This window comes from Artemia franciscana, unplaced genomic scaffold (assembly GCF_032884065.1).
Source record: "Artemia franciscana unplaced genomic scaffold, ASM3288406v1 PGA_scaffold_75, whole genome shotgun sequence".
In the NCBI taxonomy this organism is placed as follows: Eukaryota; Metazoa; Arthropoda; class Branchiopoda; order Anostraca; family Artemiidae; genus Artemia; species Artemia franciscana.
The window spans coordinates 283,036-295,215 of NW_027062711.1; the positions used below are offsets into that span (position 1 = coordinate 283,036).

The following is a 12,180-nucleotide window of genomic DNA, read 5'->3' on the forward strand; positions in this document are numbered from 1 at the left end:
AAGAATTAAAAAACCATAATATAAAAACAGCTTTTAAATCAGGACAAAATATAAGCTCATGGCTAAATAACGGAAAAGATAAAGTTCCAAGAAATATACAACAGGGGGTATACAAAATTCCATGCTCTTGTGGTAAATTTTATGTAGGTAGAACACAGCAGAATTTAAAAAATAGGCTACAGCAACACAAAAATGCAATAGATTGCTCGCTAAGACAGAATAAAAAACCTGATACTTTTGAATCTGCTATCGCGGATCATGTGTATAATTTTCCTCATCATAGTATTTTATTTGATCAGACAAAAATTGTTGATAAGTCTGTAGGACTTCTACAAAGTTTCAGAGAAATTATAGAAATAAAAAAGATTATCTATGGGGGGTATTAGTAACAATAGAGATGAAGGGGAATTTAAAATAAATTCAATTTATAATAGTTTAATTAAAGACCAGTCAAGAACTTCAATGAGTATTGATTTGCATAATTGTCCTGAAACAAGTAATAACCTTGCGAACGGAGGTCAAAGCATGGTCAATGCCGTAAAAAGTCAACGGACGGCAGCTAAAATAGCAAATGAAAAAATCCATTCAATTTATTATTCATAATTGTGTTTCATTAACCTGTAAGATTTTGATTGGATTTGGGGTTGGGTGACCTCTTTTCGTACTGTTGCAAGTATTTATTACTTTCATTTTTAATAGATTCCCATTTATACATCGATTGTGGCAGAGGAAAGTGCCAATATAAACAATTACTTCAGTTTTTCTAAAGTTACAGTCAGTTGCGGGAGTGTTTGTTTTAAAATGTGAGTTTTTGTTTCTTATATATTTGATTGTTTATATTTCATATGTTGGTTTAGTTGTCGTGGCATTTTTATAATGTCTTAAAAATAGTCTTAAATTGTTGTAATTTTCTCCTTTTTTGTTTTTTTTTTCCGTTGAGAAAGGCTCTCGGACGTGGGGCCGAAATATTCTGAGTATTTTTATTTTTTGTTGGCTAAAGTGTAGTTTTTATTTTATTTTGTTGTCACTGCTTTATATAAAAAATTAAACCCGTTTTTTCTTCAATTATTTTTTTCGTAAATGGAAAAGCAGTGTGGTCTAAGAAATTAAATTTGGTTACTATTGCTGTAATGCCATAGTTCATTCTGTACAAGGTTGCATTTACTTCTGCAGCCACAAAATTGCAATGTCACGGAGGAAGAAAACATAATCACTTCTTTACAGGGCATGCTTGAGCATGAAGCTTGGATTATGAATTTAACGGAGGCCAATATTGGTCCATCAGAGCCAAAATGGTTTAAGCTTTATGACGGAAGGGAGACTTTTGGTCTAGATTCTTTGTCAGCCCAAGACATGTCGAATTTGGTGGATCGGTTTATTGTTGATGATGAACTATTTCAAATATATTATAGGTAAGTTGATTCACTAAATCTGTTTTGATAGCATGTACAGTCGTCCCTGGTCTGCAGAAAAGGGGAGAATAATCATTTAAGACACAGAGCTCGTTTCAGTTATTACCACTTATTATAACCACTACTAACAGCGTACATGTACTGTCTAATTAAATCTATTCAAAGCATCCCTCTTTATCCCCTATCCCATTTTTTTAATCCATTAATGCTTTCTAGAGACCTCTGTCTACCCCTTATGAGGACAACCTGCTTTCTGGTTGGCCCTAGATGAATGTCAAGTTAGTGCGATTTTTAGCAATCTATCATCTGCAGACATAAGCCTAGCAATCTCACCCATTTTTTCATCATATACTTAGGAAGGTATTAAAATAATATTTGTAAAATATTATTTAAAAAAAAATTTTGTTTGTGGTATCCCATCTTCAATTAAACAAAATTTCTTGTTAAAAAACAAAAAAAAATGGTTACGAAGCAACTCTACCTAACCCTCTATTCTGCCTCGATTTTATAAATGGTGGACAAAGCAGTGGGACCAAACTATTTTTTGAATGTCCTTGAGAAATGGGGGATGACTGCAATTCTTTTGGCCTTGGTCACACTTCTTCAACAAAGTGACATCAATATCATTCATCTAGAAATCAAATTTGCTCCCATTTAATTTTTCATACCCAATAATTAGTATAATGTCTGAATCGTATAAAAAACATAAGAGCGAAGTTTAGCCAAAAGAACCGTATAGCCTGAAGAATTATAAAATCTTAAATCATTTTTTTCGTAAAAAGTATGTACAATTAGTTGGGGTTCCAGTGGAGAAAGGAGTTATACAAGACAAATAAAGCGATGATATGATTTATATACAAACATAACTCAGGTATGAGAAATTGACAGTTTCAATTAAAATATAAGGGCAAAATGCACATTGAAGAAAAGTCAACTACAAATATTTTAGATAAAAGTCAAACGTCTTGGTTTGGCAGTCTAAAAGCACGTCATGAAAAGGTGATTGTAACAGTCATCGTCCATCGCTGTACAAGAGCGCGTCAAGACCAGTTTCACTTCTCTTAAACTTCTTTTTACCGTGGCCAAAACTAGTGAAAAATACTGTCACAATCTACTATTAAACTGACCAAAGAGTCGGGAATATCGACTTAACTGTATAAATTTCACAAAATAAAATTTCAAAGTTGGTGCTATCAGTGACTTTATAGCTTTTCTACCAATACCTCCAACATGAAATCTAGGTCTTTTCGCAAAAACATTTTCGTGGCTTTGGAATAGCTCTCATAGCTCTCGTCCATTTTGCTCAGTAGACTTCGGTATGCTGGCTCCAGAAAAGGAGAGTTATCAGGGATTGCATCGTACAAGCCGTTCATTAGGGCTCCGAGAGCACTACAGAGTTCCTTAGTAATTTAACGGCATCCTCTGGTTAAGCTCCAGGATTAGAAATAGCCTCTAAGTAACGAACTGATGGATGCCTAGGATGCTATTTAAATTGAAACTTGTCTTTGGCTAATAAACCAACTTTTTTCCACTGCTGCTTTTGTTTCCCTCTGTCTGATCAGTATCGAATGCGATCATAGAGGATGTTATTTGTTGCTGCAAGTCTTGTGTTTGAAATCATTAGATCAAGCTACTCAGTGTGAAGTTTTTCTGAAAGAATCTTTGTCTTAAAGAAGACTTTCTGCAGAAACATCAGAGTCAGGATATTATCAAAGCAGGTACTTCGGTGATGCAGATGTTGGACTTTTTTTCATGATCTTGTCTTTGTCCTGTTCAATCAGTTTTCTTTCAGACTTTCAACAATAGTGTCAAAGCTGATCCATAATACTGTAATACTCTCTGACCTGGAGGACTATCTTGTCAGTGAGAGACTATCAAGGTTAATTGTCAATTGAGCAATTTCAATTGCTCATTTCTAAATATAGATTAGCTTCAATCCATCTGTACGGATAAATGTACAGCTTCTGTAAGATTTCAAACATCTTTGGGACTATGGAGCGTCCTTGTCTTCCCAGTTCGGCCGATATGTATTCTTGGAAATCTGGTTCAATACCAGATATATTGCTTGTATAATCATAGCTTTCAATCATAAGCACATCTCTGCTTACGTCTTCCATCTCTGAGACTTCTGGAATCTTTTCGGCAGTAATGCATAGTTCATTTGGTTTTTGATGTTGTTTTTGATATTGATAAGGATGTCTGACACCCATGATAAAAATGCTATTGTATTGTTTTAAGCCTCAAATGCTTGATTTTTTTCGCAAATGAGTGCATTTCTAGTTAATTTATTTAAAAAAAAAATGCCAGAGTAAAGATCACAGATAAGTTTTTATTTGTTTTATTTGTCCTGCGGGTGATCGTATCGACACAGCGGTCCTAGAATATTACGAGGGGGCTCATTTGAACGGAAATTAAAAATTCTAGTGCCTGTTTAAGAGACCAAAAAATTGGAGGGCAACTAGGCCCCCTCCCATGCTCATTTTTCCGAAGTTGCCTCATCAAAGTTTTGAGATAGCCATTTTGCTCAACATAGTCGAAAAATCTAATAACTATGTCTTTGAGTATGACTTAATACCCCACAGTCCCCAGTTGAAGGGCAGCAAGTTGTGAACTTTGCCCATTGCTTACATATAGTATTGGCTATTAGAAAATGTACTGACATTTTCAGGGGGATTTCTCTGGTCGGGGCTTGGGGGGAAAAGGTTACGTGGGAGGATCTTTCCATGGAGGAATTTTTCATGAGGAAGTGAATTTTCCATGAAGGGGGTGTCAGATTTCCCAGCTTCATTTCAAAAAGGATTATAATAGAACAAAAAAGGATTTTTTTTTTCAAACTAAAGTAAGGAATAATATTAAAGCTAAAAATGAACTGAAAAAATTACAGACATGAGAGAGTTCGCCTCCTCGTCAATATCTCGCTGTTCACGCTAAAGTGAACCCTATTACGCTAATTGAACCCTTTGTGATTCAGGGGTCAATCTTAAGGAATCGGAACAAAACTATAGCGTAAAGAGCAATATATTGACAAGGGGTAAACCACCTCATATACGCATTAGTTTTTGTGTATTTAAGTTTTAATGTTGCTTCTTACTTTCAGTGGCAAAAACTTGTTTTTTATGTAATATGTAAATAGGATACAACTTGCATAATCTATGTCCTTTGTCATGCCAGTTTTTGGGGTTATGTTATCTCTGATAGGATATTTATCGGAGCGTGAAATTGAAATTTAAGATTCTAAAATGGCAATATATAATTTTTATCGAGTGTTTTTGGGGTTTAAGGGGGTAGGAAGCAGCTACACTAGGTTTGTGAGGGGTATGCTTGCCCCTCAATCACTTTGGCTTACTATATGGGCCCTAGAACCAATAAAATGAGTCCCGTCCAAAGTTTCTACAACCTTCTTCCTCACAAAATAACTTAATAAAAAATAACAACAAATAGATAATAATTTGAAGCCATATCGTTCTATACTTTGGCAGCACTAGAACATTGTCTTTAACTTAGTGGAATAAACATAATCGACAGATCTTAACCACTTTCGTTTCAGTTTTTCTCCAGCTGAAATTGCAACATTGTGTTTGTAAAAATCCTACCATTCGGACATAGTATGCCCAATACTAAGATACTCATTTGGATGTAGTAAGTTCTATAGGCTTTCTATGAAACTTTTTTGGATTTTCCAAACGCTTTCAGAAGTTCATGGACATTGGTATCTAGAGGAAATTCAGCACTTTTGCTTAAGTACATAATTACATACATTCTTAGGTAGCAGCAAATTTCTAGTGCCCTTTTTAAGTGACTAAAAAAATTGGAGGGCACCTAGGCTCCCTCCCATGCTAATTTTTTCCAAAGTCACTGGATCAAAATTTTGAGATAGCCATTTTGTTCAGCATAGTCAAAAAACTTAATAATTATGTCTTTCGGGACGACTTCATCCCCACAATCTCCGAGGGAGGCTCTGAAACTTACAAACTTTGACCATTGTTTGGATATAGTAATGGCTATTGAGACATGTACAGACGTTTTCAGAGGGACTTTTTCACGTTAAAGCGGGGTTGAGGGGGAGGGGGTTACGTGGGAGGATCTTTCCATGGAGGAATTTATCATGAGAGAAGAAAATTTCCATGAAGAGGCCGCAGGATTTTCTAGCATTATTGAAAAAAAAAATGATAAAATACATAAGTTTTTTTAGGTGGAAGTAAGGAGCATCATTAGAACCTAAAACGAACAGAAATTATTACGTATATACGGGGGTTTGTCTCCTGCACAGTACCACACTCTTTACGCTAAAGTATTTTTAGTAATTTCAACTACTTATTCTACGGCCTTTGTGATTCAAGGGTCATTCTTAAAGAATCGGGACCAAACTGAAGCTTTAATGTAAAGAGCGAGGTATTGACGAGGGGGAGAACCCTCTCATATATGTAATAAAAATATAAAAATATAGAATTTCGTCCTGTAAGCAAATTCGTAAGTTACGTATATTTATTACTAATAAAAACGTTTGTAAAAAAAATAAAAAAGTTCTAGTTGCCTTTTTAAGTAGCCAAAATTGAAGTGCAACTAGGCCTCCTCCACCAACATTTTTTTTATCAAAATCGTCTGATCAAAACGATGAGAAATCCATTTATGAAAAAAAATATGGAAATTATGTTTTAATTATTCATATGAGGTGAGCCAAAATTAAAACATGCATTAATTAAAAATGTTCAGAAATTAAATGAAAAAACATGTTTTTTTTATTGCAAGTAAGGAGCGACATTAAAACCCAGAAATTATTCCGTATATAAAAGAGGTATCCCCTCCTCAACGCCTCGCTCTTTATGTAGATAAATGTAATTAGTTTATTAGGTATAAATTTTGTTTATTTTTATTTATGTCTTTAGTGCAGATGATCAACACTGTATTTGTGTTCGAAATATCCAGTTAAATAATTTTATATCTATTCACTGTCAATTAAAAGGTTTCATCCCTATTTTGAACTGTTTTACTCTCGCTCTTTACGCTGAAGTTTTTAATTTTTTTTAAATTAGATTTGTGAGAAAGAGGCAAACTTTAGCGTAAAGAGCGAAACGTTGAAGAGGGGACATTCCCTTTCATGTACGGAATAGTTTCTGTTCTTTTTAAGTTTTAATGTCGCTCCTTACTTGCAGTTAAAAAACTTGTTTTTTTATATTTAGAACGGTGAGAGAAGCGGGCAGTAGGCAAACTCCTGTCTTGTTCGTCATAAGCTAGAATTGCATTTTCAATTTAAGTTTACTTGTTATAAGATTTATTCATTCATCTACTTCATTAATTGTTGTAGATTTGTTTGCTATGGTTGTGTATATAATATCTATTTGTGTCGGGTGTCACTTCTTCTTTACAGTAATTTCTGGTTGTTTTTAGTTTGAATTATTGTAGATTGTATTTCTGCTAATCTTAGATTTAATATGGCTTTTATTGTTCTGTGAACAACTTTTGTGGAAAGACTTTTAGTTTAATTATCAGTAACAAAGGACCGTAACAAAGTTACAGGAAATGACAAAGAAAAAATTTAGAAGTTCACAACAAGTTGGAAGTGAAGGAAGATTTAGTTTGCAAGGAAGAGTTACAGAGAGCACTCAATCGAACAAGAGAGGGCTCTAGGTAAAGACGTCTCCATCTCCGTTCATTGTACGCTTGATCTGTATATTCAATTTAAGTTTTACTCGTTTTAAGATTCACTTACTAATTTGATTTATTCATTCAACATATTTATTTGTTTCTAAGTTTATTTTTTTGTTAAGCACTTTTTTTTAAATTTTTAAGTGCGAGTGTGAGTAAAATTGAGTAAAAAAAGGAGCTTGAAAAACTGATAAGGGCAGTGAGTGAGGTTGAACGGGTGACTAAGTGTAACTTCGAGTAAGTATGAGCGTGTGAGTGAGTTAGAATGAGGTTGAATGAGTTAGAGTGAGTGAGTTAGTATGAGTAAGTGGGTTTGAGTGAGTGTGAATGTTTGTATGTGTGAGCCTCACTGTGAGTGTAAAAGTTTCTATGACCATCCATTTCATAAAAACCTTCTCTGCCCGGGGCATCACTTGCAAGTCTTGCCTTCTGAGCTCTGGAGGGTTGTGTCAACCTCTGGGGTATTGTTTTATGATCATTGGACTATTTTAAACAGAGTGAATATATCACATTTTGATCGGATTTATTTTGGGAAAAGAGGATATTGGGCCGAGGAACAGGTAGTTTGCCCTTCTATTACTTTTGAATTTTAAAAAGAGAACTAAGTCTTCCAATTTCCAATCAATTGAATTTTCTAAAAATTCTAAACGAGCACCCCTTCCGTAAAATCTTATATGCCCCAGGGAATAACTTACAACACCAGTCCCTTGGCTCTGTAGGGTTTTTTCAACCCCACTGTTATTATGTGATCTTTGAACTATTTTGAACTAAAAGTTATCTAAAAATTTTGATCTTATGTATTTGGGAAAGAGGGCCAGGACAGGGGGTAGGAGGGATAGCTACCCTCAGATCATTTTCAACTGTTAAAAAGTGAACTACAACTTTCGATTCCCAATCAGATGAGACCCCTCTGAAGTACAACCGTCACTTGCATATAGAGTGAGTCTGAGAAAAAATAATAAACAAATAAATATAAAACATTGGAGCCTTATGGCCATTATATAAGGTAATAGTGTATACCATTATCTGTGATCAAAGTTTATTGTGATTTGATTGGCAGTCAAAAGAGTTTGGTGACAATATTGAAGGATATCTGTACAATAGCCTCTATAGCTGCAGAATTTAATGTATCCTTGTGCAAGAGTACATAAGCAAGATCCCAGCAGCAAAAATGAAAATAATATTGTTAGACCTGCAATATGCTTACGTATGAACATGACAGAAGAGCCCTCCAGACGAGTCTCATTCCAGAGTAGGAAGACATATATGGAGTGGCTCACATGAGAGAAGATTGGAGGCTACTCACCGACGCCCTGTGTGCCTGGGGAGGCACTCCGGAGGCAATGTGCTCTCTTTCGAATTTGTGATTTCCAATGCGATTTGTTGTGCTGATATAGTACATTAAAACCCCTGTGAACTTTTTATTTGTTTCAGGAATTATGTGAAGCAAGGAGACCCGGCAATGCTGGAAGGCTGTGGTGTCAAATGTAAACAGAATTTACTCTGCTCGATGGTGACGTCCAATTTTGGTGATCAAACAAATTGTAATGAAATATCAAGAAAGATGAAATTACAATATTAAACTTGCATACATTTTAATCATGTATCACATGAAATATACAAGTCATAATCAATGGTAACAGTAAATTTTATTGATATTCAATTTTCATTGGCATTGGTCCTGAAAAATAACTAAATTACTATTCTTTTAGCTCTCTAAAACTAGAGGTCAAAAATAACCTCGCTAAAATCTAGAGACACAACCACTAGTTTAGCGGAAAAATCATTAAACATATAATTGACATCCTTTCTTCTTGGAAGTAATAGAAAAAGTGTAGTTATCAATTAGTCAAATCTTTGAAAAAGCTTAAGTTTATTTACCTAAGGAGAAAGGAAGTATTTTAAATAGTGACCCGAAAACTTATGCTCGTTGATAATAGTAAGACTGTTATTGGTGAACAGGATTGTCATCAGAATGGGGAACACACAAAAATATATACAGACCCAAACTATTTCTTTATTTTCTACGGTGGTGACGTATATCACAAGGAAAAATCCTTAGCAGGGAGGGGCAATATGACTTCCCAGTTTTTCACTGATTACTTTTATTATGAACAATAGCTGATTTATATATCGGATCGTGGTTGCGTGATCCGATTATCTGGACCGATTACGTGGTCCTATTATGCGTTAACCGATTTTGTGTGACCAGTAACCGGTTTATCTAATGCCTAATATGCTTAGAAAAACTACTTCATGTGTTATTTTAATGTAAGAAGCAAGTCTTTTCAGAATTTTGTTTTATTGAAGTTTAAATGGAATAGTGTCGTTTTAATTTTGTTTTTATTTATTAAAAAGTTCGAGTAGCATAACCCAGAACATTTATTATCACATTCGCTTATCCTGCGATCCAGCCATATTTTTTTTTAGTTATTTTGATGATTGTAGGAGAGTGTTTTTTAAATTGGGGGATAGAAGGGAAATAAAAATAGATAGTAGGAGGAACAGGTAACATATTGTCACTGCGTCAAATCTTTTTTTCCCTGTTCTTAGTACTCTTATCGATCTAATCCGATTAAAACCCCATTTCATTTTCATTTCTTTTTATACTTTTACCAATAATACCTTTTGTTCTTTCATTAATTCCTTTTGTTCCTTCACTGTTCTTTCCACTTTTACCGATTAAAACGATTCAAGTCCCGTTTCATTCTCACTGTTCTCTTTACTTTTTCTTATCAAATCTCATTTCATTTTCACTCTTCTTGGCAATTTTAGCTATCAAAGTAATTCAAATACATTTCATTTTCACTGTTTTTGTTTTTTTATTGACCAAATTGAATAAAATCGATCCAACTCGATTTCTTTTCATTTTCACTATTTTTGTTGATTTTATCGATCAAGTTGAATCAAATCCTAATTCATTTTCACTGTTCTTTGTACTTTTACCAGTCAATCCTACAGACATCCCAATCAATTATTGCTGCTCTTGGTAATTTTACTGATCAAACCAATTCAAATCCCATTTCATTTTCACTGTTCTTGTTACTTTTCGTGATCAAATATCGTTTCATTTCACTCTTGTTTGTGCTTTAACTATTAAAGCAATTCAAACACATTCATTTTCACTGTTTCTGGTATTTTGATTGATCAGGTTAAGTTAAATCCAATTTCACTTTCACTGTTCTTTTTACTTTTACCAATCAATCCTACAAACATCCCAATATATTATTGCTGCTCTTGGTAATTTTACTGATCAAACCAATTCAAATCCCATTTAATTTTCACTGTTCTTGTTACTTTTCGTGATCAAATATCGTTTCATTTCACTCTTGTTTGTGCTTTCACTATTAAAGAAATTCAAATACATTCGTTTTCACTGCTTCTGGTATTTTGATTGATCAGATTAAGTTAAATCCAATTTCACTTTCACTGTTCTTTTTACTTTTACCAATCAATCCTACAAACATCCCAATCAATTATTGCTGCTCTTGGTAATTTTACTGATCAAACCAATTCAAATCCCATTTCATTTTCACTGTTCTTGTTACTTTTCGTGATCAAATATCGTTTCATTTCACTCTTGTTTGTGCTTTAACTATTAATGCAATTCAAAAACATTTCATTTTCACCGTTTCTGGTATTTTGATTGATCAGGTTAAGTTAAATCCAATTTCACTTTCACTGTTCTTTTTACTGTTACCAATCAATCCTACAAACATCCCAATCAGTTATTGCTGCTCTTGGTAATTTTACTGATCAAACCAATTCAAATCCCATTTCATTTTCACTGTTCTTGTTACTTTTCGTGATCAAATATCGTTTCATTTCACTCTTGTTTGTGCTTTAACTATTAAATCAATTCAAATACATTCATTTTCACTGTTTCTGGTATTTTGATTGATCAGGTTAAGTTAAATCCAATTTCACTTTCACTGTTCTTTGTACTTTTACCAATCAATCCTACAAACATCCCAATCAATTATTGCTGCTCTTGGTAATTTTACTGATCAAACAAATTTAAATCCCATTTCATTTTCACTGTTCTTGTTACTTTCCGTGATCAAAAAACGTTTCATTTCACTCTTGTTTGTGCTTTAACTATTAAAGCAATTCAAATACATTCATTTTCACTGTTTCTGGTATTTTGATTGATCAAGTTAAGTTAAATCTAACTTCATTTTCACTGTTCTTTGTACTTTTACCAATCAATCCTACAAACATCCCAATCAATTATTGCTGCTCTTGGTAATTTTACTGATCAAACCAATTCAAGTTCCATTTCATTTTCACTGTTCTTGTTACTTTTCGTGATCAAATATCGTTTCATTTCACTCTTGGTTTGTGCTTTAACTATTAAAGCAATTCAAATGCATTCATTTTCACTGTTTCTGGTATTTTGATTGATCAGGTTAAGTTAAATCCAATTTCACTTTCACTGTTCTTTGTACTTTTACCAATCAATCCTACAAACATCCCAATCAATTATTGCTGCTCTTGGTAATTTTACTGATCAAACAAATTTAAATCCCATTTCATTTTCACTGTTCTTGTTACTTTCCGTGATCAAAAAACGTTTCATTTCACTCTTGTTTGTGCTTTAACTATTAAAGCAATTCAAATACATTCATTTTCACTGTTTCTGGTATTTTGATTGATCAAGTTAAGTTAAATCTAACTTCATTTTCACTGTTCTTTGTACTTTTACCAATCAATCCTACAAACATCCCAATCAATTATTGCTGCTCTTGGTAATTTTACTGATCAAACCAATTCAAATTCCATTTCATTTTCACTGTTCTTGTTACTTTTCGTGATCAAATATCGTTTCATTTCACTCTTGGTTTGTGCTTTAACTATTAAAGCAATTCAAATACATTCATTTTCACTGTTTCTGGTATTTTGATTGATCAGGTTAAGTTAAATCCAATTTCACTTTCACTGTTCTTTGTACTTTTACCAATCAATCCTACAAACATCCCAATCAATTATTGCTGCTCTTGGTAATTTTACTGATTAAACCAATTCAAGTTCCATTTCATTTTCATTGTTCTCGTTACTTTTTCTGATTAAATATCACTTAATTTTCGCTCTTCTTGGTACTATTAATTATCAAAGCAATACA

The 12,180-nt window shown here is 33.5% G+C and overlaps 1 protein-coding gene across 1 annotated transcript in view; it reads left to right on the plus strand.

Moving 5' to 3' along the window:
• Window positions 1-9,393, plus strand: part of LOC136042212 (sphingomyelin phosphodiesterase-like) — a 121,559-nt gene extending 112,166 nt beyond the window's left edge. The window contains exons 11-12 of the mRNA XM_065727148.1: window positions 1,225-1,412; window positions 8,493-9,393. Coding sequence (XP_065583220.1) covers window positions 1,225-1,412; window positions 8,493-8,640 — 336 coding nt within the window. The 3' untranslated portion in view covers window positions 8,641-9,393. The remainder of the gene's footprint in view (window positions 1-1,224; window positions 1,413-8,492) is intronic.
• The last annotated feature ends 2,787 nt before the right edge of the window (window positions 9,394-12,180 follow it).